At 58.5% G+C, this 27640-nt stretch overlaps 1 protein-coding gene across 1 annotated transcript in view; it reads right to left on the bottom strand.

Moving 5' to 3' along the window:
• The window catches only part of LOC122545448 (sodium/potassium-transporting ATPase subunit alpha-2), a 415006-nt gene that overhangs the window by 63843 nt on the left and 323523 nt on the right, over positions 1-27640 (bottom strand). The window contains exons 6-8 of the mRNA XM_087981744.1: positions 7766-7958; positions 7371-7546; positions 4637-4773 (exon numbers count right to left, since the gene is read on the bottom strand). Coding sequence (XP_087837870.1) covers positions 4637-4773; positions 7371-7546; positions 7766-7958 — 506 coding nt within the window. The remainder of the gene's footprint in view (positions 1-4636; positions 4774-7370; positions 7547-7765; positions 7959-27640) is intronic.

The following is a 27640-nucleotide window of genomic DNA, read 5'->3' as shown; positions in this document are numbered from 1 at the left end:
GAGGGTCCGGGAAGTGGGAGTGAGTGAGTGTCCGCAGTGGGAGTGAGGGAGGGTCCGGGAAGTGGGAGTGAGTGAGGGTCCGGGAAGTGGGAGTGAGTGAGGGTCCGCAGTGGGAGTGAGGGAGGACCCGCAGTGGGAGTGAGTGAGGGTCCGCAGTGGGAGTGAGTGAGGGTCCGGGCAGTGGGAGTGAGTGAGGGTCCGCAGTGGGAGTGAGGGAGGGCCCGCAGTGGGAGTGAGTGAGGGTCCGCAGTGGGAGTGAGTGAGGGTCCGGGCAGTGGGAGTGAGTGAGGGTCCGGGCAGTGGGAGTGAGTAAGGGTCTGGGCAGTGGGAGTGAGTAAGGGTCCGCAGTGGGAGTGAGCGAGGGTCTGGGGCAGTGGGAGTGAGTGAGGGTCCGCAGTGGGAGTGAGTGAGGGTCCGGGCAGTGGGAGTGAGTGAGGGTCTGGGCAGTGGGAGTGAGTGAGGGTCCGCAGTGGGAGTGAGTGAGGGTCCGGGCAGTGGGAGTGAGTGAGGGTCCGCAGTGGGAGTGAGTGAGGGTCTGGGCAGTGGGAGTGAGTGAGGGTCCGGAGTGGGAGTGAGTGAGGGTCCGGGCAGTGGGAGTGAGTGAGGGTCCGCAGTGGGAGTGAGTGAGGGTCTGGGCAGTGGGAGTGAGTGAGGGTCCGCAGTGGGAGTGAGTGAGGGTCTGGGCAGTGGGAGTGAGTGAGGGTCACGGCAGTGGGAGTGAGTGAGGGTCCGGGCAGTGGGAGTGAGGGAGGGTCCGGGCAGTGGGAGTGAGTGAGGGTCTGGGCAGTGGGAGTGAGGGAGGGTCTGGGCAGTGGGAGTGAGTGAGGGTCCGCAGTGGGAGTGAGTGAGGGTCTGGGAAGTGGGAGTGAGTGAGGGTCCGGGCAGTGGGAGTGGGTGAGGGCCCGCAGTGGGAGTGAGTGAGGGTCTGGGAAGTGGGAATGAGTGAGGGTCCGGGCAGTGGGAGTGGGTGAGGGTCCGGGCAGTGGGAGTGAGTGAGGGTCCACAGTGGGAGTGAGTGAGGGTCCGGGCAGTGGGAGTGAGTGAGGGTCCGGGCAGTGGGAGTGAGTGAGGGTCCGCAGTGGGAGTGAGTGAGGGTCTGGGCAGTGGGAGTGAGGGAGGGTCTGCAGTGGGAGTGGGTGAGGGTCCGGGCAGTGGGAGTGAGGGAGGGTCTGGTCAGTGGGAGTGGGTGAGGGCCCGGGCAGTGGGAGTGAGTGAGGGTCCGGGCAGTGGGAGTGAGTGAGGGTCCGGGCAGTGGGAGTGAGTGAGGGTCCGCAGTGGGAGTGGGTGAGGGTCCGGGCAGTGGGAGTGAGTGAGGGTCCACAGTGGGAGTGAGTGAGGGTCCGGGCAGTGGGAGTGAGTGACAGTCCGGGCAGTGGGAGTGGGTGAGGGTCCGGGCAGTGGGAGTGAGTGAGGGTCCGGGCAGTGGGAGTGGGTGAGGGTCCGGGCAGTGGGAGTGAGTGAGGGTCCACAGTGGGAGTGAGTGAGGGTCCGGGCAGTGGGAGTGAGGGAGGGCCCGCAGTGGGAGTCAGTGAGGGTCCGCAGTGGGAGTGAGGGAGGGCCCGCAGTGGGAGTGAGTGAGGGTCCGGGCAGTGGGAGTGAGTGAGGGTCCGGGCAGTGGGAGTGAGTGATGGTCCGCAGTGGGAGTGAGTGAGGGTCCGCAGTGGGAGTGAGTGAGGGTCTGCGCAGTGGGAGTGAGTGAGGGTCCGGGCAGTGGGAGTGAGTGAGGGTCCGGGCAGTGGGAGTGAGTGAGGGTCCGGGAAGTGGGAGTGAGTGAGGGTCCGGGCAATGGGAGTGAGTGAGGGTCCGGGCAGTGGGAGTGAGTGAGGGCCCGCAGTGGGAGTGAGTGAGGGTCCGGGCAGTGGGAGTGAGTGAGGGTCCGCAGTGGGAGTGAGTGAGGGTCTGGGCAGTGGGAGTGAGTGAGGGTCCGCAGTGGGAGTGAGTGAGGGTCCGGGCAGTGGGAGTGAGTGAGGGTCCGGGCAGTGGGAGTGAGTGAGGGTCCGGGCAGTGGGAGTGAGTGAGGGTCCGGGCAGTGGGAGTGAGTGAGGGTCCGGGCAGTGGGAGTGAGTAAGGGTCTGGGCAGTGGGAGTGAGTAAGGGTCCGCAGTGGGAGTGAGCGAGGGTCTGGGGCAGTGGGAGTGAGTGAGGGTCCGCAGTGGGAGTGAGTGAGGGTCCGGGCAGTGGGAGTGAGTGAGGGTCCGGGCAGCGGGAGTGAGTGAGGGTCTGGGCAGTGGGAGTGAGTGAGGGTCCGCAGTGGGAGTGAGTGAGGGTCCGGGCAGTGGGAGTGAGTGAGGGTCCGCAGTGGGAGTGAGTGAGGGTCTGGGCAGTGGGAGTGAGTGAGGGTCCGGAGTGGGAGTGAGTGAGGGTCCGGGCAGTGGGAGTGAGTGAGGGTCCGCAGTGGGAGTGAGTGAGGGTCTGGGCAGTGGGAGTGAGTGAGGGTCCGCAGTGGGAGTGAGTGAGGGTCTGGGCAGTGGGAGTGAGTGAGGGTCCGGGCAGTGGGAGTGAGTGAGGGTCCGGGCAGTGGGAGTGAGTGAGGGTCCGGGCAATGGGAGTGAGGGAGGGTCCGGGCAGTGGGAGTGAGTGAGGGTCCGGGCAGTGGGAGTGAGTGAGGGTCCGGGCAGTGGGAGTGAGTGAAGGTCCGGGCAGTGGGAGTGAGTGAGGGTCTGGGCAGTGGGAGTGAGTGAGGGTCTGGGCAGTGGGAGTGAGTGAGGGTCCGGGCAGTGGGAGTGGGGGAGGGTCCGGGCAGTGGGAGTGAGGGAGGGTCCGGGCAGTGGGAGTGAGTGAGGGTCCGGGCAGTGGGAGTGAGTGAGGGTCTGGGCAGTGGGTGTGAGTGAGGGTCCGTGCAGTGGGAGTGAGTGAGGGTCCGGGCAGTGGGAGTGAGTGAGGGTCCGGGCAGTGGGAGTGAGTGAGGGTCCGCAGTGGGAGTGAGTGAGGGTCTGGGCAGTGGGAGTGAGTGAGGGTCCGCAGTGGGAGTGAGTGAGGGTCTGGGCAGTGGGAGTGAGTGAGGGTCCGCAGTGGGAGTGAGTGAGGGTCTGGGCAGTGGGAGTGAGTGAGGGTCCGGGCAGTGGGAGTGAGGGAGGGTCTGGGCAGTGGGAGTGAGTGAGGGTCCGGGCAGTGGGAGTGAGGGAGGGTCTGGGCAGTGGGAGTGAGTGAGGGTCCGCAGTGGGAGTGAGTGAGGGTCTGGGAAGTGGGAGTGAGTGAGGGTCCGGGCAGTGGGAGTGGGTGAGGGCCCGCAGTGGGAGTGAGTGAGGGTCTGGGAAGTGGGAATGAGTGAGGGTCCGGGCAGTGGGAGTGGGTGAGGGTCCGGGCAGTGGGAGTGAGTGAGGGTCCGCAGTGGGAGTGAGTGAGGGTCCGGGCAGTGGGAGTGAGTGAGGGTCCGGGCAGTGGGAGTGAGTGAGGGTCCGCAGTGGGAGTGAGTGAGGGTCTGGGCAGTGGGAGTGAGGGAAGGTCTGCAGTGGGAGTGGGTGAGGGTCCGGGCAGTGGGAGTGAGGGAGGGTCTGGTCAGTGGGAGTGGGTGAGGGCCCGGGCAGTGGGAGTGAGTGAGGGTCCGGGCAGTGGGAGTGAGTGAGGGTCCGGGCAGTGGGAGTGAGTGAGGGTCCGCAGTGGGAGTGGGTGAGGGTCCGGGCAGTGGGAGTGAGTGAGGGTCCACAGTGGGAGTGAGTGAGGGTCCGGGCAGTGGGAGTGAGTGAGAGTCCGGGCAGTGGGAGTGGGTGAGGGTCCGGGCAGTGGGAGTGAGTGAGGGTCCGGGCAGTGGGAGTGGGTGAGGGTCCGGGCAGTGGGAGTGAGTGAGGGTCCACAGTGGGAGTGAGTGAGGGTCCGGGCAGTGGGAGTGAGTGAGAGTCCGGGCAGTGGGAGTGGGTGAGGGCCCGCAGTGGGAGTGAGTGAGGGTCCGCAGTGGGAGTGGGTGTGGGTCCGGGCAGTGGGAGTGAGGGAGGGTCTGGTCAGTGGGAGTGGGTGAGGGCCCGCAGTGGGAGTGGGTGAGGGCCCGCAGTGGGAGTGGGTGAGGGCCCGCAGTGGGAGTGAGTGAGGGTCCGCAGTGGGAGTGAGTGAGGGTCCGCAGTGGGAGTGGGTGAGGGCCCGCAGTGGGAGTGGGTGAGGGCCCGCAGTGGGAGTGAGTGAGGGCCCGCAGTGGGAGTGGGTGAGGGCCCGCAGTGGGAGTGGGTGAGGGCCCGCAGTGGGAGTGGGTGAGGGCCCGCAGTGGGAGTGGGTGAGGGCCCGCAGTGGGAGTGAGTGAGGGCCCGCAGTGGGAGTGGGTGAGGGCCCGCAGTGGGAGTGAGGGAGGGCCCGCAGTGGGAGTGAGGGAGGGCCCGCAGTGGGAGTGAGGGAGGGTCCGCAGTGGGAGTGAGGGAGGGCCCGCAGTGGGAGTGAGGGAGGGCCCGCAGTGGGAGTGAGTGAGGGCCCGCAGTGGGAGTGAGGGAGGGCCCGCAGTGGGAGTGAGGGAGGGCCCGCAGTGGGAGTGAGTGAGGGCCCGCAGTGGGAGTGAGTGAGGGTCCGCAGTGGGAGTGAGGGAGGGCCCGCAGTGGGAGTGAGTGAGGGCCCGCAGTGGGAGTGAGGGAGGGCCCGCAGTGGGAGTGAGGGAAGGCCCGCAGTGGGAGTGAGGGAGGGCCCGCAGTGGGAGTGAGGGTAGGTCCAGCTCGTACCTGGGATTGACCTGTGTGATGGGGATGTTGAGTCTCTGGGCGATGTCCTCAACGGTCTCGTTGCCCTCAGAGATGATGCCCACTCCTTTGGCGATGGCCTTGGCAGTGATTGGATGGTCCCCCGTCACCATAATGACCTGTGTAGAGGGTGGGTGAGGGAGTGAGGGTGGGTTGGGGTGAGGGAGTGAGGGTGGGTCGGGGTGAGGGTGGGTCAGGATGAGGGAGTGTGGGAGGGTCGGGGTGAGGGAGGGTCGGGGTGAGGGAGTGTGGGAGGGTCGGGGTGAGGGAGGGTCGGGGTGGGGGAGTGAGGGAGGGTCGGGGTGAGGGAGTGAGGGAGGGTCGGGGTGAGGGAGTGAGGGAGGGTCGGGGTGAGGGAGTGAGGGAGGGTCGGGGTGAGGGAGTGAGGGAGTAAGGGTAGGGGAGTGAGGGTGGGTCGGGGTGAGGGGGTGAGGGAGTGAGGGTGGGTCGGGGTGAGGGGGTGAGGGAGTGAGGGATTGAGGGAGGGTCGGGGTGAGGGAGTGAGGGAGTGAGGGTGGGTCGGGGTGAGGGAGTGAGGGAGGGTCGGGGTGAGGGAGTGAGGGTGGGTCGGGGTGAGGGGGTGAGGGAGTGAGGGTGGGTCGGGGTGAGGGGGTGAGGGTGGGTCGGGGTGAGGGAGTGAGAGAGGGTCGGGGGGAGGGGGTGAGGGAGTGAGGGTGGGTCGGGGTGAGGGAGTGAGGGTGGGTCGGGGTGAGGGGGTGAGGGAGTGAGGGTGGGTCGGGGTGAGGGGGTGAGGGTGGGTCGGGGTGAGGGGGTGAGGGAGTGAGGGTGGGTCGGGGTGAGGGGGTGAGGGAGTGAGGGTGGGTCGGGGTGAGGGGGTGAGGGAGTGAGGGTGGGTCGGGGTGAGGGAGTGAGGGTGGGTGAGTGATGGTGTGAGGGGGGTCGGGGTGGTGGAGTAAGGGGGTGAGGGAGTGAGGGGGTGAGGTGTGAGGGAGAGAGGGTGGGTCAGGGTGAGGGGGTGAGGGTTGAGGGAGTGAGGGTGGGTCGGGGTGAGGATGGGTCGGAGTGAGGGTGGGTCGGGGTGAGGGGTGAGGGAGTGAGGGGTGAGGGAGTGAGGGTGGGTCGGAGTGAGGGGTGAGGGGGTGAGAGGTGAGGGTGGTAAGGGGTGAGGGGTGTGTCGGGGTGAGGGAGTGAGTGGGTGAGGGGGTGAGGGGTGAGGTAGTGAGGGGTGATGTGGTGATGGGGGTGAGAGGGTGAGGGTGGGTCGGGGTGATGGAATGTGGGAGTGAGGGTGGGTCGGGGTGAGGGAGTGAGGGAGTAAGGGTGGGTCGGCGTGGGTGAGTGAGGGTGGGTCGGGGTGAGGGTTGAGGGAGTGAGGATGTGTCGGTGTGGGGGCGTGAGGAAGTGAGGGAGTGAGGATGGGTCGGGATGGGGGAGTGAGGGAGTGAGGGTGGGTCGGGGTGAGGAAGTGAGGGTGGACCGGGATGAGGGGGTGAGGGAGTGAGGGTGGGTCGGGGTGAGGAGTGAGGTTGGTCGGGGTGAGGGAGTGAGGGAGGGTCGGGGTGAGGGAGTGAGGGAGGGTCGGGGTGAGGGGGTGAGGGAGTAAGGGTGGGGTGGTGAGGGGGTGTCGGGGTGGGGGGGTGAGGGGTGTGTCGGGGTGAGGGGTTGAGGGGTGAGGTAGTGAGGGAGTGGGGGTGAGGGGTGAGGTAGTGAGGGGGTGAGGTGGTGAGGGTGCGTCGGGGTGATGGAATGTGGGAGTGAGGGTGGGTCGGGGTGAGGGTTGAGGGAGTGAGGGAGTGAGGATGTGTCGGTGTGGGGGCGTGAGGAAGTGAGGGAGTAAGGGAGGGTCGGGGTGAGAGAGTGAGGTTGGTCGGGGTGAGAGAGTGAGGTTGGTCGGGGTGAGGGAGGGTCGGGTTGAGGGTGTGAGGGAGTAAGGGTGAGGGGTGAGGGTGTTGGGGTGGGGGAGTGAGGGGGTGAGGGGTGAGTGTGGGTCGGGTGAGGGGTGAGGGTGGGTCGGGTGAGGGGGTGAGGGTTGAGTCAGGGTGAGGGTGGGTCGGAGTGAGGAGGGGTAATGGGTGAGGGGGTGAGCAGTGAGGGTGGGTCGGGGAGAGGGTGGGTTGGAGTGAGGGGATGAGGGGATGAGGGGGTGAGGGGTGGATTGGGGTGGGTCGGGGTGAGGGGGTGAGGGGGTGAGGGGGTGTTGGGGTGAGGGGTGAGGGGTGAGGGGTGGGGTCGGCGTGGGTCGGGGTGAGGGGGTGAGGGGTGAGGGGGTGAGGATGGGAAGTGTGGCGAGGGTGGGTGGGCAGAGATAGATAGTCAAGACAAATCAGGTCATCTGAACACACCCTTGCCCTCCTGCCCTCTCACCCCGACCGCACTGCCCCGCCCTTTGACCCCTGACCTCCCGACCTAGCTCCCCTGTCCGCACTGCCCCGCCCTTGACCCCTTAACTCCCATCCACGCACCCCCTGACCGCATGCCCTGTCCTTTGACCCCTGACCTCCCATCCTTGCAGCCCCTGACTGCACTGCCCCGCCGCTTTGACCTCTGACCACTCAGCCTCGCACCAGCCGACCGCACCACCTCCTCCCGTTGACCCCTGACCTCCCATCCCCGACCACACTGGCCCGCCCATTGACCCCTGACCTCCCATCCTCGCACCCTCTGACCGCACTGCCCCGCCCTTTGACAGCCCCTGACCGGACTGAGCCCTGCCAGCGCCCCACCCCCTGGTCCTCTGACCCCTGACCCTGCCTACCTTGATGCCAGCACTGCGGCACTTGCCCACAGCGTCGGGCACCGCGGCCCGGGGCGGGTCGATCATTGACATGAGGCCGACGAAGCAGAGCTTGTCTGTCGGGAAGTTCACCTCATCCGTGTCGAAGGCATATCCGGGCGGGAACTGTTCCACCGGGAGGTTCAGGTGGCAGAACCCTGGGGCGGGGGGAGAGAGAGACAGCGGTCACTTCACCGGGCGCTGACCCAGAGGCAAGGACCGGAGGATCCCGCGAACGGCCCGTATCGATGCCTCACCCTGCCCTGGGGACCGGGACACTCACCCGCGAAACCTGCCCCCATCCCTACCCCCCGCGGCCCCTCGGTGCCCACATTCACACCACACCCCAGCCTCTGAGGCTCAGGGCCCGCGCTCACCCAGTACCCGCTCGCCCAGGCCACCCAGCTCCAGGTAGGCGTTCTGGAAGGCGTCCCTCATCTCGCTGTCGAGGGGGCACTCCTTGCCGTGGAGGAGGATGGAGGAGCAACGATCCAGGATCCGCTCGGGAGCGCCCTTCATCACCAGGAGGTGGGAACGCTCCTCAGCCGAGCCCAGCACGTGGATGGAGAGCTACAGCACAAAGGGCACACAGGACAGTCAGGGAAGGTGGGCACCCCACTGAGACAGTACCCACTGAGACAATACCCACCGAGACACTACCCACTGAGACATTACCCACTGAGACACTACCCCACCGAGACACTACCCACTGAGACACTACCCACTGAGACATTACCCACTGAGACACTACCCCACCGAGACACTACCCACTGAGACACTACCCACTGAGACACTACCCACCGAGACACTACCCCACTGAGACACTATCCACTGAGACATTACCCACCGAGACACTACCCACTGAGACACTATCCACTGAGACATTACCCACCGAGACACTACCCCACTGAGACACTATCCACTGAGACATTACCCACTGAGACACTACCCCACTGAGACACTACCCACTGAGACACTACCCACTGAGACACTACCCACTGAGACACTACCCACCGAGACACTACCCCACTGAGACACTATCCACTGAGACATTACCCACCGAGACACTACCCACTGAGACACTATCCACTGAGACATTACCCACCGAGACACTACCCCACTGAGACACTATCCACTGAGACATTACCCACTGAGACACTACCCCACTGAGACACTACCCACTGAGACACTACCCACTGAGACACTACCCACTGAGACACTACCCACTGAGACAATACCCCACTGAGACACTACCCACCGAGACACTATCCACCGAGACACTACCCCACTGAGACACTATCCACTGAGACACTACCCACCGAGACACTACCCACTGAGACACTACCCACTGAGACACTACCCCACTGAGACACTACCCCACTGAGACACTACCCACCGAGACACTACCCACTGAGACACTACCCACCGAGACACTACCCACTGAGACACTACCCACTGAGACACTACCCCACTGAGACACTACCCCACTGAGACACTACCCACTGAGACACTACCCCACCGAGACACTACCCCACTGAGACAATACCCCACCGAGACACTACCCACTGAGAAACTACCCCACTGAGAAACTACCCCACTGAGACACTACCTCACTGAGACACTACCCCACTGAGACACTACCCACTGAGACACTACCCCACCGAGACACTACCCACTGAGACACTACCCACTGAGAAACTACCCACTGAGACACTACCCCACTGAGACACTACCCCACTGAGACACTACCCACTGAGACACTACCCACTGAGACACTACCCCACTGAGACACTACCCACTGAGACACTACCCACTGAGACACTATCCCACTGAGACACTACCCACTGAGACACTACCCACCGAGACACTACCCACTGATACACTACCCACTGAGAAACTACCCACTGAGAAACTACCCACTGAGACACTACCCACTGAGACACTGCCCCACTGAGACAATAACCCACTGAGACACTACCCACTGAGACACTACCCACTGAGACACAACCCCACCGAGACACTACCCACTGAGACACTACCCACTGAGACACTACCCACTGAGACACCACCCCACTGAGACACTACCCCACTGAGACACTACCCCACTGAGACACTACCCACTGAGACACTACCCACCGAGACACTGCCCCACTGAGACAATAACCCACTGAGACACTACCCACTGAGACACTACCCACTGAGACACTACCCCACCGAGACACTACCCACTGAGACACTACCCACTGAGACACTACCCACTGAGACACCACCCCACTGAGACACTACCCCACTGAGACACTACCCCACTGAGACACTACCCACTGAGACACTACCCACCGAGACACTACCCACTGAGACACTACCCACCGAGACACTACCCACTGAGACACTACCCACTGACACACCACCCACTGAGACACTACCCACTGAGACACTACCCACTGAGACACCACCCACTGAGACACTACCCACCGAGACACTACCCACTGAGACACTACCCACTGAGACACCACCCACTGAGACACTACCCACCGAGACACTACCCACTGAGACACTACCCACTGAGACACCACCCACTGAGACACTACCCACTGAGACACCACCCCACTGAGACACTACCCCACTGAGACACTACCCACTGAGACACTACCCACCGAGACACTACCCACCGAGACACTACCCCACTGAGACACTACCCACTGAGACACTACCCCACTGAGACACTACCCACTGAGACACTACCCACCGAGACACTACCCACTGAGACAACACCCACTGAGACACTACCCACTGAGACACCACCCCACTGAGACACTACCCCACTGAGACACTACCCACTGAGACACTACCCACCGAGACACTACCCACTGAGACACTACCCCACTGAGACACTACCCACTGAGACACTACCCACTGAGACACTACCCCACTGAGACACCACCCACTGAGACACTACCCACTGAGACACCACCCCACTGAGACACTACCCAACCGAGACACTACCCCACTGAGACACTACCCACTGAGACACTACCCACCGAGACACTACCCACTGAGACACTACCCACTGAGACACCACCCCACTGAGACACTACCCCACTGAGACACTACCCCACCGAGACACTACCCACTGAGACACTACCCACTGAGACACTACCCCACTGAGACACTACCCACTGAGACACGACCCACTGAGACACTACCCACTGAGACACTACCCACCGAGACACTACCCACTGAGACACTACCCCACTGAGACACTACCCACTGAGACACCACCCCACTGAGACACTACCCACTGAGACACCACCCCACTGAGACACTACCCCACTGAGACACTACCCACTGAGACACCACCCCACTGAGACACCACCCCACTGAGACACAACCCACTGAGACACTACCCCACTGAGACACTACCCACTGAGACACTACCCCACCGAGACACTACCCACTGAGACACTACCCACTGAGACACTACCCCACTGAGACACTACCCACTGAGACACTACCCACTGAGACACTACCCCACTGAGACACTACCCACCTAGACACTACCCACTGAGACACTACCCCACTGAGACACTGCCCACTGAGACACTGCCCCACTGAGACACTACCCACCGAGACACGACCCACTGAGACACTACCCACTGAGACACCAACCCACTGAGACACTACCCACTGAGACACTACCCACTGAGACACCAACCCACTGAGACACCAACCCACTGAGACACTACCCACTGAGACACTACCCACTGAGACACTACCCACTGAGACACTACCCCACTGAGACACTACCCACTGAGACACTACCCCACTGAGACACTACCCCACCGAGACACTACCCACTGAGACACTACCCACTGAAATACTACCCACTGAGACACTACCCACTGAGACACTACCCCACTGAGATACGACCCACTGTGACACTACCCACTGAGACACTACCCCACTGAGACACTACCCACCGAGACACTACCCACTGAGACACTACCCCACTGAGACACTACCCACTGAGACACTACCTCACTGACACACTACCCACTGAGACACTACCCCACTGACACACTACCCACTGAGACACTACCCACTGAGACACTACCCACTGAGACACTACCCCACTGAGACACTACCCACTGAGACACTACCCACTGTGACACTACCCCACCGAGACACTACCCCAATGAGACACTACCCACTGAGACACTACCCCACTGAGACACTACCCACTGAGACACTACCCCACTGAGACACTACCCCACTGAGACACTACCCACTGAGACACAACCCACTGAGACACTACCCACTGAGACACTACCCCACTGAGACACTACCCACTGTGACACTACCCCACCGAGACACTACCCACTGAGACACTACCCACTGAGACACTACCCACTGAGACACTACCCCACTGAGACACTACCCACTGAGACACAATCCCACTGACACACTACCCACTGAGACACGACCCACTGAGACACTACCCCACTGAGACACTACCCACTGAGACACTACCCACTGAGACACTACCCCACTGAGACACTACCCACTGAGACACTACCCCACTGAGACACTACCCCACTGAGACACTACCCACTGTGACACTACCCCACCGAGACACTACCCACCGAGACACTACCCACTGAGACACTACCCCACTGAGACACTACCCACTGAGACACAACCCCACTGACACACTACCCACTGAGACACTACCCCACTGACACACTACCCACTGAGACACTACCCACTGAGACACTACCCACTGAGACACTACCCCACTGAGACACTACCCACTGAGACACTACCCACTGTGACACTACCCCACCGAGACACTACCCCACTGAGACACTACCCACTGAGACACTACCCCACTGAGACACTACCCACTGAGACACTACCCACTGAGACACTACCCACCGAGACACTACCCACCGAGACAATACCCACTGAGACACTACCCACTGAGACACTACCCACTGAGACACTACCCCACTGAGACACTACCCACTGAGACACAACCCACTGAGACATTACCCACTGAGACACTACCCCACTGAGACACTACCCACTGTGACACTACCCCACCGAGACACTACCCACTGAGACACTACCCACTGAGACACTACCCACTGAGACACTACCCACTGAGACACTACCCCACTGAGACAATACCCACTGAGACAATACCCACTGAGACACTACCCCACTGAGACACTACCCACTGAGACACTACCCACTGAGACACTACCCCACTGAGACAATACCCACTGAGACAATACCCACTGAGACACTACCCACTGAGACACTCCCCCACTGAGACACTACCCACTGAGACACTACCCCACTGAGACAATACCCACTGAGACACTACCCCACTGAGACACTACCCACTGAGACACTACCCACTGAGACACTACCCACTGAGACACTACCCACTGAGACACTACCCCACTGAGACACTACCCCACTGTGACACTACCCACTGAGACACTACCCACTGAGACACTACCCACTGAGACACTACCCCACTGTGACACTACCCACTGAGACACGACCCACTGAGACACTACTCACTGAGACACTACCCCACTGAGACACTACCCCACTGTGACACTACCCACTGAGACAATACCCACTGAGACACTACCCACTGAGACACTACCCCACTGAGACACTACGCCACTGAGACACTACCCAACTGTGACACTACCCACTGAGACACTACCCACTGAGACACTACCCCACTGTGACACTACCCACTGAGACACTACCCACTGAGACACTAACCACTGAGACACTACCCACTGTGACACTACCCCACCGAGACACTACACACTGAGACAATACCCACTGAGACACTACCCACTGAGACACTACCCACTGAGACACTACCCCACTGTGACACTACCCACTGAGACACTACCCACTGAGACACTACCCACTGAGACACTCCCCCACTGAGACACTACCCACTGAGACACTACCCCACTGAGACAATACCCACTGAGACAATACCCACTGAGACACTACCCCACTGAGACACTACCCACTGAGACACTACCCCACTGAGACACTACCCACTGAGACAATACCCACTGAGACACTACCCACTGAGACACTACCCCACTGAGACACTACCCACTGAGACACTACCCCACTGAGACACTACCCACTGAGACAATACCCACTGAGACAATACCCCACTGAGACACTACCCCACTGTGACACTACCCACTGAGACACTACCAACTGAGACACTACCCACTGAGACACTACCCCACTGAGACACTACCCCACCGAGACACTACCCACTGAGACAATACCCACTGAGACACTACCCACTGAGACACTACCCACTGAGACACTACCCCACTGTGACACTACCCACTGTGACACTACCCACTGAGACACTACCCACTGAGACACTACCCCACTGAGACAATACCCACTGAGACAATACCCACTGAGACACTACCCCACTGTGACACTACCCCACTGAGACACTACCCCACTGTGACACTACCCACTGAGACACTACCCACTGAGACACTACCCACTGAGACACTACCCCACTGTGACACTACCCACTGAGACACTACCCACTGAGACACTACCCACTGAGACACTACCCCACCGAGACACTACCCCACTGAGACGCTACCCCACTGTGACACTACCCCACTGAGACAATACCCCACTGAGACACTACCCCACTGAGACACTACCCCACTGAGACACTACCCCACTGAGACACTACCCCAATGTGACACTACCCACTGAGACACTACCCACTGAGACACTACCCCACTGTGACACTACCCACTGAGACACTACCCACTGAGACACTAACCACTGAGACACTACCCACTGTGACACTACCCCACCGAGACACTACCCACTGAGACACTACCCACTGAGACACTACCCACTGAGACACTACCCACTGAGACACTACCCCACTGTGACACTACCCACTGAGACACTACCCACTGAGACACTACCCACTGAGACACTCCCCCACTGAGACACTACCCACTGAGACACTACCCCACTGAGACAATACCCACTGAGACAATACCCACTGAGACACTACCCCACTGAGACACTACCCACTGAGACACTACCCACTGAGACACTACCCCACTGTGACACTACCCACTGAGACACTACCCACTGAGACACTACCCCACTGTGACACTACACACTGAGACACTACCCCACTGTGACACTACCCACTGTGACACTACCCACTGAGACACTACCCACTGAGACACTACCCACTGAGACACTACCCACTGAGACACTACCCACTGAGACACTAGCCCACTGAGACAATACCCACTGAGACACTACCCCACTGAGACAATACCCACTGAGACACTACCCCACTGAGACACTACCCACTGAGACAATACCCCACTGAGACAATACCCCACCGAGACACTACCCCACTGAGACACTACCCACTGAGACACTACCCCACTGAGACAATACCCACTGAGACACTACCCACTGAGACACTACCCACCGAGACACTACCCCACTGAGACACTGCCCCACTGAGACACTACCCACTGAGACACTACCCCACTGAGACAATACCCCACCGAGACACTACCCCACTGAGACACTACCCACTGAGACACTACCCCACTGAGACAATACCCACCGAGACACTACCCACCGAGACACTACCCACTGAGACACTACCCACTGAGACACTACCCACTGAGACACTACCCCACTGAGACACTACCCACTGAGACACTACCCCACTGAGACACTACCCCACTGAGACACTGCCCCACTGAGACACTACCCCACTGAGACACTACCCCACTGAGACACTGCCCCACTGAGACACTGCCCCACTGAGACACTACCCACTGAGACACTACCCACTGAGACACTACCCCACTGAGACACTACCCCACTGAGACACTGCCCCACTGAGACACTGCCCCACTGAGACACTACCCACTGAGACACGACCCACCGAGACACTACCCCACTGAGACACTACCCCACTGAGACACCAACCCACTGAGACACCAACCCACTGAGACACTACCCCACTGAGACACTACCCCACTGAGACACTACCCCACTGAGACACTACCCACTGAGACACTACCCACTGAGACAATACCCCACTGAGACAATACCCCACTGAGACACTACCCACTGAGACACTACCCCACCGAGAGAATACCCCACCGAGACACTACCCCACTGAGACACTACCCACTGAGACACTACCCCACTGAGACAATACCCACCGAGACACTACCCACTGAGACACTACCCACTGAGACACTACCCCACTGAGACACTACCCCACTGAGACACTACCCACTGAGACACTACCCACTGAGACAATACCCCACCGAGACACTACCCACTGAGAAACTACCCCACTGAGAAACTACCCCACTGAGACACTACCCCACTGAGACACTACCCCACTGAGACACTACCCACTGAGACACTACCCCACCGAGACACTACCCCACTGAGACACGACCCCAACGAGAGAATACCCCACCGAGACACTACCCCACTGAGACACGACACCACTGAGACACTACCCCACTGAGACAATACCCACCGAGACACTACCCACTGAGACACTACCCACTGAGACACTACCCCACTGAGACACTACCCACTGAGACACTACCCCACCGAGACACTACCCACTGAGACACTACCCACTGAGACACTACCCCACTGAGACACTACCCCACTGAGACACTACCCCACTGAGACACTGCCCCACTGAGACACTACCCACTGAGACACTACCCCACTGAGACACTACCCCACTGAGACACGACCCACTGAGACACTACACCACTGAGACACTACCCCACCGAGACACTACCCCACCGAGACACTACCCCACCGAGACACTACACCACCGAGACACTACCCACCGAGACACTACCCACTGAGACACTACCACCGAGACACTACCCACTGAGACACTACCCACTGAGACACTACCCCACTGAGACACTACCCCACTGAGACACTACCCCACTGAGAGAATACCCCACTGAGAGAATACCCCACCGAGAAAATACCCCACTGAGACACTACCCCACTGAGACACTACCCACTGAGACAATACCCCACCGAGACACTACCCACTGAGACAATACCCCACTGAGACACTACCCCACTGAGACAATACCCCACTGAGACACTACCCCACTGAGAGAATACCCCACTGAGAGAATACCCCACCGAGAAAATACCCCACTGAGACACTACCCCACTGAGACACTACCCCACCGAGACACTACCCACTGAGACAATACCCCACCGAGACACTACCCACTGAGACAATGCCCCACCGAGACACTACCCACTGAGACACTACCCCACTGAGACAATACCCCACCGAGACACTACCCCACCGAGACACTATCCACTGAGACACTGCCCCCCGACACACTACCCACTGAGACACTACCCACTGAGACACTACCCACTGAGACACTACCCACCGAGACACTATCCACTGAGACACGGCCCCCCGAGACACGACTCCCCGAGACACTACCCCACTGAGACACTACCCCACTGAGACACTACCCACCGAGACACTACCCCACTGAGACACTACCCCCCCGAGACACTACCCACTGAGACACTACCCCAAGGAGACACTACCCCAAGGAGACACTACCCCACTGAGACACTACCCCACTGAGACAATACCCCACTGAGATACTACCCCACTGAGAGAATACCCCACTGAGACAATACCCCACTGAGACACTACCCCACTGAGACACTACCCACTGAGACACGACACCACTGAGACACTACCCCACTGAGACACTACCCCACTGAGACACTACCCCACTGAGACACTACCCCACTGAGACAATACCCCACTGAGACACTACCCACTGAGACAATACCCCACTGAGACACTACCCCACTGAGACACTACCCACTGAGACAATACCCCACCGAGACACTACCCACTGAGACAATACCCCACTGAGACACTACCCACTGAGACAATACCCCACTGAGACACTACCCACTGAGACACTACCCCACTGAGACACTACCCCACTGAGACACTACGCACTGAGACAATACCCCACTGAGACAATACCCCACTGAGACACTACCCCACTGAGACACTACCCCACTGAGACACTACCCCACTGAGAGAATACCCCACTGAGAGAATACCCCACTGAGAGAATACCCCACCGAGAAAATACCCCACTGACACACTACCCACTGAGACACTATCCACTGAGACACTACCCCACTGAGACACTACCCCACTGAGACACTACCCCACTGAGACACCAACCCACTGAGACACCAACCCACTGAGACACTACCCCACTGAGACACTACCCCACTGAGACACTACCCCACTGAGACACTACCCACTGAGACACTAGCCACTGAGACAATACCCCACTGAGACAATACCCCACCGAGACACTACACACTGAGAAACTACCCCACTGAGAAACTACCCCACTGAGACACTACCCTACTGAGACACTACCCCACTGAGACACTACCCACTGAGACACTACCCCACCGAGACACTACCCCACTGAGACACTACCCACTGAGACACTACCCACTGAGACACTACCCACTGAGACACTACCCCACCGAGAGAATACCCCACCGAGACACTACCCCACTGAGACACTACCCACTGAGACACTACCCCACTGAGACAATACCCACCGAGACACTACCCACTGAGACACTACCCACCGAGACACTACCCACTGAGACACTACCCACTGAGACACTACCCCACTGAGACACTACCCCACTGAGACACTACCCACTGAGACACTACCCACTGAGACAATACCCCAATGAGACAATACCCCACCGAGACACTACCCACTGAGAAACTACCCCACTGAGAAACTACCCCACTGAGACACTACCCCACTGAGACACTACCCACTGAGACACTACCCCACCGAGACACTACCCCACTGAGACACTACCCACTGAGACACTACCCCACCGAGACACTACCCCACCGAGACACTACCCCACTGAGACACTACCCACTGAGACACTACCCCACTGAGACAATACCCACCGAGACACTACCCACTGAGACACTACCCACTGAGACACTACCCCACTGAGACACTACCCACTGAGACACTACCCCACCGAGACACTACCCACTGAGACACTACCCACTGAGACACTACCCCACTGAGACACTACCCCACTGAGACACTACCCCACTGAGACACTGCCCCACTGAGACACTGCCCCACTGAGACACTACCCACTGAGACACTACCCCACTGAGACACTACCCCACTGAGACACGACCCACTGAGACACTACACCACTGAGACACTACCCCACCGAGACACTACCCCACCGAGACACTACCCCACCGAGACACTACCCCACCGAGACACTACCCACCGAGACACTACCCACTGAGACACTACCACCGAGACACTACCCACTGAGACACTACCCACTGAGACACTACCCCACTGAGACACTACCCCACTGAGACACTACCCCACTGAGAGAATACCCCACTGAGAGAATACCCCACCGAGAAAATACCCCACTGAGACACTACCCACTGAGACACTACCCCACTGAGACACTACCCCACTGAGACACTACCCCACTGAGAGAATACCCCACTGAGAGAATACCCCACCGAGAAAATACCCCACTGAGACACTACCCCACTGAGACACTACCCCACCGAGACACTACCCACTGAGACAATACCCCACCGAGACACTACCCACTGAGACAATGCCCCACCGAGACACTACCCACTGAGACACTACCCCACTGAGACACTACCCCACCGAGACACTACCCCACCGAGACACTATCCACTGAGACACTGCCCCCCGACACACTACCCACTGAGACACTACCCACTGAGACACTACCCACTGAGACACTACCCACCGAGACACTATCCACTGAGACACGACCCCCCGAGACACGACCCCCCGAGACACTACCCCACTGAGACACTACCCCACTGAGACACTACCCACCGAGACACTACCCCACTGAGACACTACCCCCCCGAGACACTACCCACTGAGACACTACCCCAAGGAGACACTACCCCAAGGAGACACTACCCCACTGAGACACTACCCCACTGAGACAATACCCCACTGAGACACTACCCCACTGAGAGAATACCCCACTGAGACACTACCCACTGAGACAATACCCCACTGAGACACTACCCCACTGAGACACTACCCACTGAGACACGACACCACTGAGACACTACCCCACTGAGACACTACCCCACTGAGACACTACCCCACTGAGACACTACCCCACTGAGACAATACCCCACTGAGACACTACCCACTGAGACAATACCCCACTGAGACACTACCCCACTGAGACACTACCCACTGAGACAATACCCCACCGAGACACTACCCACTGAGACAATACCCCACTGAGACACTACCCACTGAGACAATACCCCACTGAGACACTACCCACTGAGACACTACCCCACTGAGACACTACCCCACTGAGACACTACCCACTGAGACACTACCCACTGAGACAATACCCCACTGAGACAATACCCCACTGAGACACTACCCCACTGAGACACTACCCCACTGAGACAATACCCCACTGAGACACTACCCCACTGAGAGAATACCCCACTGAGAGAATACCCCACCGAGAAAATACCCCACTGAGACACTATCCACTGAGACACTATCCACTGAGACACTATCCACTGAGACACTGCCCCCCGACACACTACCCACTGAGACACTACCCACTGAGACACTACCCACTGAGACACTACCCACCGAGACACTATCCACTGAGACACGACCCCCCGAGACACGACCCCCCGAGACACTACCCCACTGAGACACTACCCCACTGAGACACTACCCACCGAGACACTACCCCACTGAGACACTACCCCCCCGAGACACTACCCACTGAGACACTACCCCAAGGAGACACTACCCCACTGAGACACTACCCCACTGAGACACTACCCCACTGAGACAATACCCCACTGAGACACTACCCCACTGAGAGAATACCCCACTGAGACACTACCCACTGAGACAATACCCCACTGAGACACTACCCCACTGAGACACTACCCACTGAGACACGACACCACTGAGACACTACCCCACTGAGACACGACCCCACTGAGACACTACCCCACTGAGACACTACCCCATTGAGACAATACCCCACTGAGACACTACCCACTGAGACAATACCCCACTGAGACACTACCCCACTGAGACACTACCCACTGAGACAATACCCCACCGAGACACTACCCACTGAGACAATACCCCACTGAGACACTACCCACTGAGACAATACCCCACCGAGACACTACCCACTGAGACAATATCCCACTGAGACACTACCCACCGAGACACTACCCACTGAGACAATACCCCACCGAGACACTACCCACTGAGACAATACCCCACTGAGACACTACCCACCGAGACACTACCCACTGAGACAATACCCCACCGAGACACTACCCACTGAGACAATACCCCACCGAGACACTACCCACTGAGACAATACCCCACTGAGACACTACCCACCGAGACACTACCCACTGAGACAATACCCCACTGAGACACTACCCACTGAGACACTACCCACTGAGACACTACCCCACTGTGACACTACCCACTGAGACACTACCCACTGAGACACTAACCACTGAGACACTACCCACTGTGACACTACCCCACCGAGACACTACACACTGAGACAATACCCACTGAGACACTACCCACTGAGACACTACCCACTGAGACACTACCCCACTGTGACACTACCCACTGAGACACTACCTACTGAGACACTACCCACTGAGACACTCCCCCACTGAGACACTACCCACTGAGACACTACCCCACTGAGACAATACCCACTGAGACAATACCCACTGAGACACTACCCCACTGAGACACTACCCACTGAGACACTACCCCACTGAGACACTACCCACTGAGACAATACCCACTGAGACACTACCCACTGAGACACTACCCACTGAGACACTACCCCACTGTGACACTACCCACTGAGACACTACCAACTGAGACACTACCCACTGAGACACTACCCCACTGAGACACTACCCCACCGAGACACTACCCACTGAGACAATACCCACTGAGACACTACCCACTGAGACACTACCCACTGAGACACTACCCCACTGTGACACTACCCACTGAGACACTACCCACTGAGACACTACCCACTGAGACACTACCCACTGAGACACTACCACACTGAGACAATACCCACTGAGACACTACCCCACTGAGACACTACCCACTGAGACACTACCCACTGAGACACTACCCACTGAGACACTACCCCACTGAGACACTACCCCACTGTGACACTACCCACTGAGACACTACCCACTGAGACACTACCCCACCGAGACACTACCCCACTGAGACACTACCCCACTGTGACACTACCCACTGAGACAATACTCACTGAGACACTACCCACTGAGACACTACCCCACTGAGACACTACCCCACTGAGACACTGCCCCACTGAGACACTACCCACTGAGACACTACCCCACTGAGACACTACCCCACTGAGACACGACCCACTGAGACACTACACCACTGAGACACTACCCCACCGAGACACTACCCCACCGAGACACTAACCCACCGAGACACTACCCCACCGAGACACTACCCACCGAGACACTACCCACTGAGACACTACCACCGAGACACTACCCACTGAGACACTACCCACTGAGACACTACCCCACTGAGACACTACCCCACTGAGAGAATACCCCACTGAGAGAATACCCCACTGAGAGAATACCCCACCGAGAAAATACCCCACTGAGACACTACCCCACTGAGACACTACCCACTGAGACAATACCCCACCGAGACACTACCCACTGAGACAATACCCCACTGAGACACTACCCCACTGAGACACTACCCCACTGAGACACTACCCCACTGAGAGAATACCCCACTGAGAGAATACCCCACCGAGAAAATACCCCACTGAGACACTACCCCACTGAGACACTACCCCACCGAGACACTACCCACTGAGACAATACCCCACCGAGACACTACCCACTGAGACAATGCCCCACCGAGACACTACCCACTGAGACACTACCCCACTGAGACACTACCCCACCGAGACACTACCCCACCGAGACACTATCCACTGAGACACTGCCCCCCGACACACTACCCACTGAGACACTACCCACTGAGACACTACCCACTGAGACACTACCCACCGAGACACTATCCACTGAGACACGAACCCCCGAGACACGACCCCCCGAGACACTACCCCACTGAGACACTACCCCACTGAGACACTACCCACCGAGACACTACCCCACTGAGACACTACCCCCCCGAGACACGACCCACTGAGACACTACCCCAAGGAGACACTACCCCAAGGAGACACTACCCCACTGAGACACTACCCCACTGAGACACTACCCACTGAGACACTACCCCACTGAGACACTACCCCACTGAGACACTACCCCACTGAGAGAATACCCCACTGAGACACTACCCACTGAGACAATACCCCACTGAGACAATACCCCACTGAGACACTACCCCACTGAGACACTACCCACTGAGACACGACACCACTGAGACACTACCCCACTGAGACACTACCCCACTGAGACACTACCCCACTGAGACACTACCCCACTGAGACAATACCCCACTGAGACACTACCCACTGAGACAATACCCCACTGAGACACTACCCCACTGAGACACTACCCACTGAGACAATACCCCACCGAGACACTACCCACTGAGACAATACCCCACTGAGACACTACCCACTGAGACAATACCCCACTGAGACACTACCCACTGAGACACTACCCCACTGAGACACTACCCCACTGAGAGAATACCCCACTGAGAGAATACCCCACTTAGAGAATACCCCACTGAGAGAATACCCCACCGAGAAAATACCCCACTGACACACTACCCACTGAGACACTATCCACTGAGACACTACCCCACTGAGACACTACCCCACTGAGACACTACCCCACTGAGACACCAACCCACTGAGACACCAACCCACTGAGACACTACCCCACTGAGACACTACCCCACTGAGACACTACCCACTGAGACACTACCCACTGAGACAATACCCCACTGAGACAATACCCCACCGAGACACTACCCACTGAGAAACTACCCCACTGAGAAACTACCCCACTGAGACACTACCCTACTGAGACACTACCCCACTGAGACACTACCCACTGAGACACTACCCCACCGAGACACTACCCCACTGAGACACTACCCACTGAGACACTACCCCACCGAGAGAATACCCCACCGAGACACTACCCCACTGAGACACTACCCACTGAGACACTACCCCACTGAGACAATACCCACCGAGACACTACCCACTGAGACACTACCCACCGAGACACTACCCACTGAGACACTACCCACTGAGACACTACCCCACTGAGACACTACCCCACTGAGACACTACCCACTGAGACACTACCCACTGAGACAATACCCCACTGAGACAATACCCCACCGAGACACTACCCACTGAGAAACTACCCCACTGAGAAACTACCCCACTGAGACACTACCCCACTGAGACACTACCCCACTGAGACACTACCCACTGAGACACTACCCCACCGAGACACTACCCCACTGAGACACTACCCACTGAGACACTACCCCACCGAGAGAATACCCCACCGAGACACTACCCCACTGAGACACTACCCACTGAGACACTACCCCACTGAGACAATACCCACCGAGACACTACCCACTGAGACACTACCCACTGAGACACTACCCCACCGAGACACTACCCACTGAGACACTACCCACTGAGACACTACCCCACTGAGACACTACCCCACTGAGACACTACCCCACTGAGACACTGCCCCACTGAGACACTGCCCCACTGAGACACTACCCACTGAGACACTACCCCACTGAGACACTACCCCACTGTGACACTACCCACTGAGACACTACCCACTGAGACACTACCCCACCGAGACACTACCCCACTGAGACACTACCCCACTGTGACACTACCCACTGAGACAATACTCACTGAGACACTACCCACTGAGACACTACCCCACTGAGACACTAGCCCACTGAGACACTGCCCCACTGAGACACTACCCACTGAGACACTACCCCACTGAGACACTACCCCACTGAGACACGACCCACTGAGACACTACACCACTGAGACACTACCCCACCGAGACACTACCCCACCGAGACACTACCCCACCGAGACACTACCCCACCGAGACACTACCCACCGAGACACTACCCACTGAGACACTACCACCGAGACACTACCCACTGAGACACTACCCACTGAGACACTACCCCACTGAGACACTACCCCACTGAGACACTACCCCACTGAGAGAATACCCCACTGAGAGAATACCCCACCGAGAAAATACCCCACTGAGACACTACCCCACTGAGACACTACCCACTGAGACAATACCCCACCGAGACACTACCCACTGAGACAATACCCCACTGAGACACTACCCCACTGAGACACTACCCCACTGAGACACTACCCCACTGAGAGAATACCCCACTGAGAGAATACCCCACCGAGAAAATACCCCACTGAGACACTACCCCACTGAGACACTACCCCACCGAGACACTACCCACTGAGACAATACCCCACCGAGACACTACCCACTGAGACAATGCCCCACCGAGACACTACCCACTGAGACACTACCCCACTGAGACACTACCCCACCGAGACACTACCCCACCGAGACACTATCCACTGAGACACTGCCCCCCGACACACTACCCACTGAGACACTACCCACTGAGACACTACCCACTGAGACACTACCCACCGAGACACTATCCACTGAGACACGAACCCCCGAGACACGACCCCCCGAGACACTACCCCACTGAGACACTACCCCACTGAGACACTACCCACCGAGACACTACCCCACTGAGACACTACCCCCCCGAGACACGACCCACTGAGACACTACCCCAAGGAGACACTACCCCAAGGAGACACTACCCCACTGAGACACTACCCACTGAGACACTACCCCACTGAGACACTACCCCACTGAGACACTACCCCACTGAGAGAATACCCCACTGAGACACTACCCACTGAGACAATACCCCACTGAGACAATACCCCACTGAGACACTACCCCACTGAGACACTACCCACTGAGACACGACACCACTGAGACACTACCCCACTGAGACACTACCCCACTGAGACACTACCCCACTGAGACACTACCCCACTGAGACAATACCCCACTGAGACACTACCCACTGAGACAATACCCCACTGAGACACTACCCCACTGAGACACTACCCACTGAGACAATACCCCACCGAGACACTACCCACTGAGACAATACCCCACTGAGACACTACCCACTGAGACAATACCCCACTGAGACACTAACCACTGAGACACTACCCCACTGAGACACTACCCCACTGAGAGAATACCCCACTGAGAGAATACCCCAATTAGAGAATACCCCACTGAGAGAATACCCCACCGAGAAAATACCCCACTGACACACTACCCACTGAGACACTATCCACTGAGACACTATCCACTGAGACACTACCCCACTGAGACACTACCCCACTGAGACACCAACCCACTGAGACACCAACCCACTGAGACACTACCCCACTGAGACACTACCCCACTGAGACACTACCCACTGAGACAATACCCCACTGAGACAATACCCCACCGAGACACTACCCACTGAGAAACTACCCCACTGAGAAACTACCCCACTGAGACACTACCCTACTGAGACACTACCCCACTGAGACACTACCCACTGAGACACTACCCCACCGAGACACTACCCCACTGAGACACTACCCACTGAGACACTACCCCACCGAGAGAATACCCCACCGAGACACTACCCCACTGAGACACTACCCACTGAGACACTACCCCACTGAGACAATACCCACCGAGACACTACCCACTGAGACACTACCCACCGAGACACTACCCACTGAGACACTACCCACTGAGACACTACCCCACTGAGACACTACCCCACTGAGACACTACCCACTGAGACACTACCCACTGAGACAATACCCCACTGAGACAATACCCCACCGAGACACTACCCACTGAGAAACTACCCCACTGAGAAACTACCCCACTGAGACACTACCCCACTGAGACACTACCCCACTGAGACACTACCCACTGAGACACTACCCCACTGAGACACTACCCCACTGAGACACTACCCACTGAGACACTACCCCACCGAGAGAATACCCCACCGAGACACTACCCCACTGAGACACTACCCACTGAGACACTACCCCACTGAGACAATACCCACCGAGACACTACCCACTGAGACACTACCCACTGAGACACTACCCCACCGAGACACTACCCACTGAGACACTACCCACTGAGACACTACCCCACTGAGACACTACCCCACTGAGACACTACCCCACTGAGACACTGCCCCACTGAGACACTGCCCCACTGAGACACTACCCACTGAGACACTACCCCACTGAGACACTACCCCACTGAGACACGACCCACTGAGACACTACACCACTGAGACACCACCCCACCGAGACACCACCCCACCGAGACACTACCCCACCGAGACACTACCCCACCGAGACACTACCCCACCGAGACACTACCCACCGAGACACTACCCACTGAGACACTACCACCGAGACACTACCCACTGAGACACTACCCACTGAGACACTACCCCACTGAGACACTACCCCACTGAGACACTACCCCACTGAGAGAATACCCCACTGAGAGAATACCCCACCGAGAAAATACCCCACTGAGACACTACCCCACTGAGACACTACCCACTGAGACAATACCCCACCGAGACACTACCCACTGAGACAATACCCCACTGAGACACTACCCACTGAGACACTACCCCACTGAGACAATACCCCACTGAGACACTACCCCACTGAGAGAATACCCCACTGAGAGAATACACCACCGAGAAAATACCCCACTGAGACACTACCCCACTGAGACACTACCCCACCGA

This window comes from Chiloscyllium plagiosum, unplaced genomic scaffold (genome assembly GCF_037043375.1).
Source record: "Chiloscyllium plagiosum isolate Xiang-an unplaced genomic scaffold, Cpla_swu_hap1 HiC_scaffold_40, whole genome shotgun sequence".
Taxonomy (NCBI): Eukaryota; Metazoa; Chordata; class Chondrichthyes; order Orectolobiformes; family Hemiscylliidae; genus Chiloscyllium; species Chiloscyllium plagiosum.
Note: the sequence above shows the minus strand (reverse complement) of the source record. Positions and strands in the feature narration are given on the sequence as shown.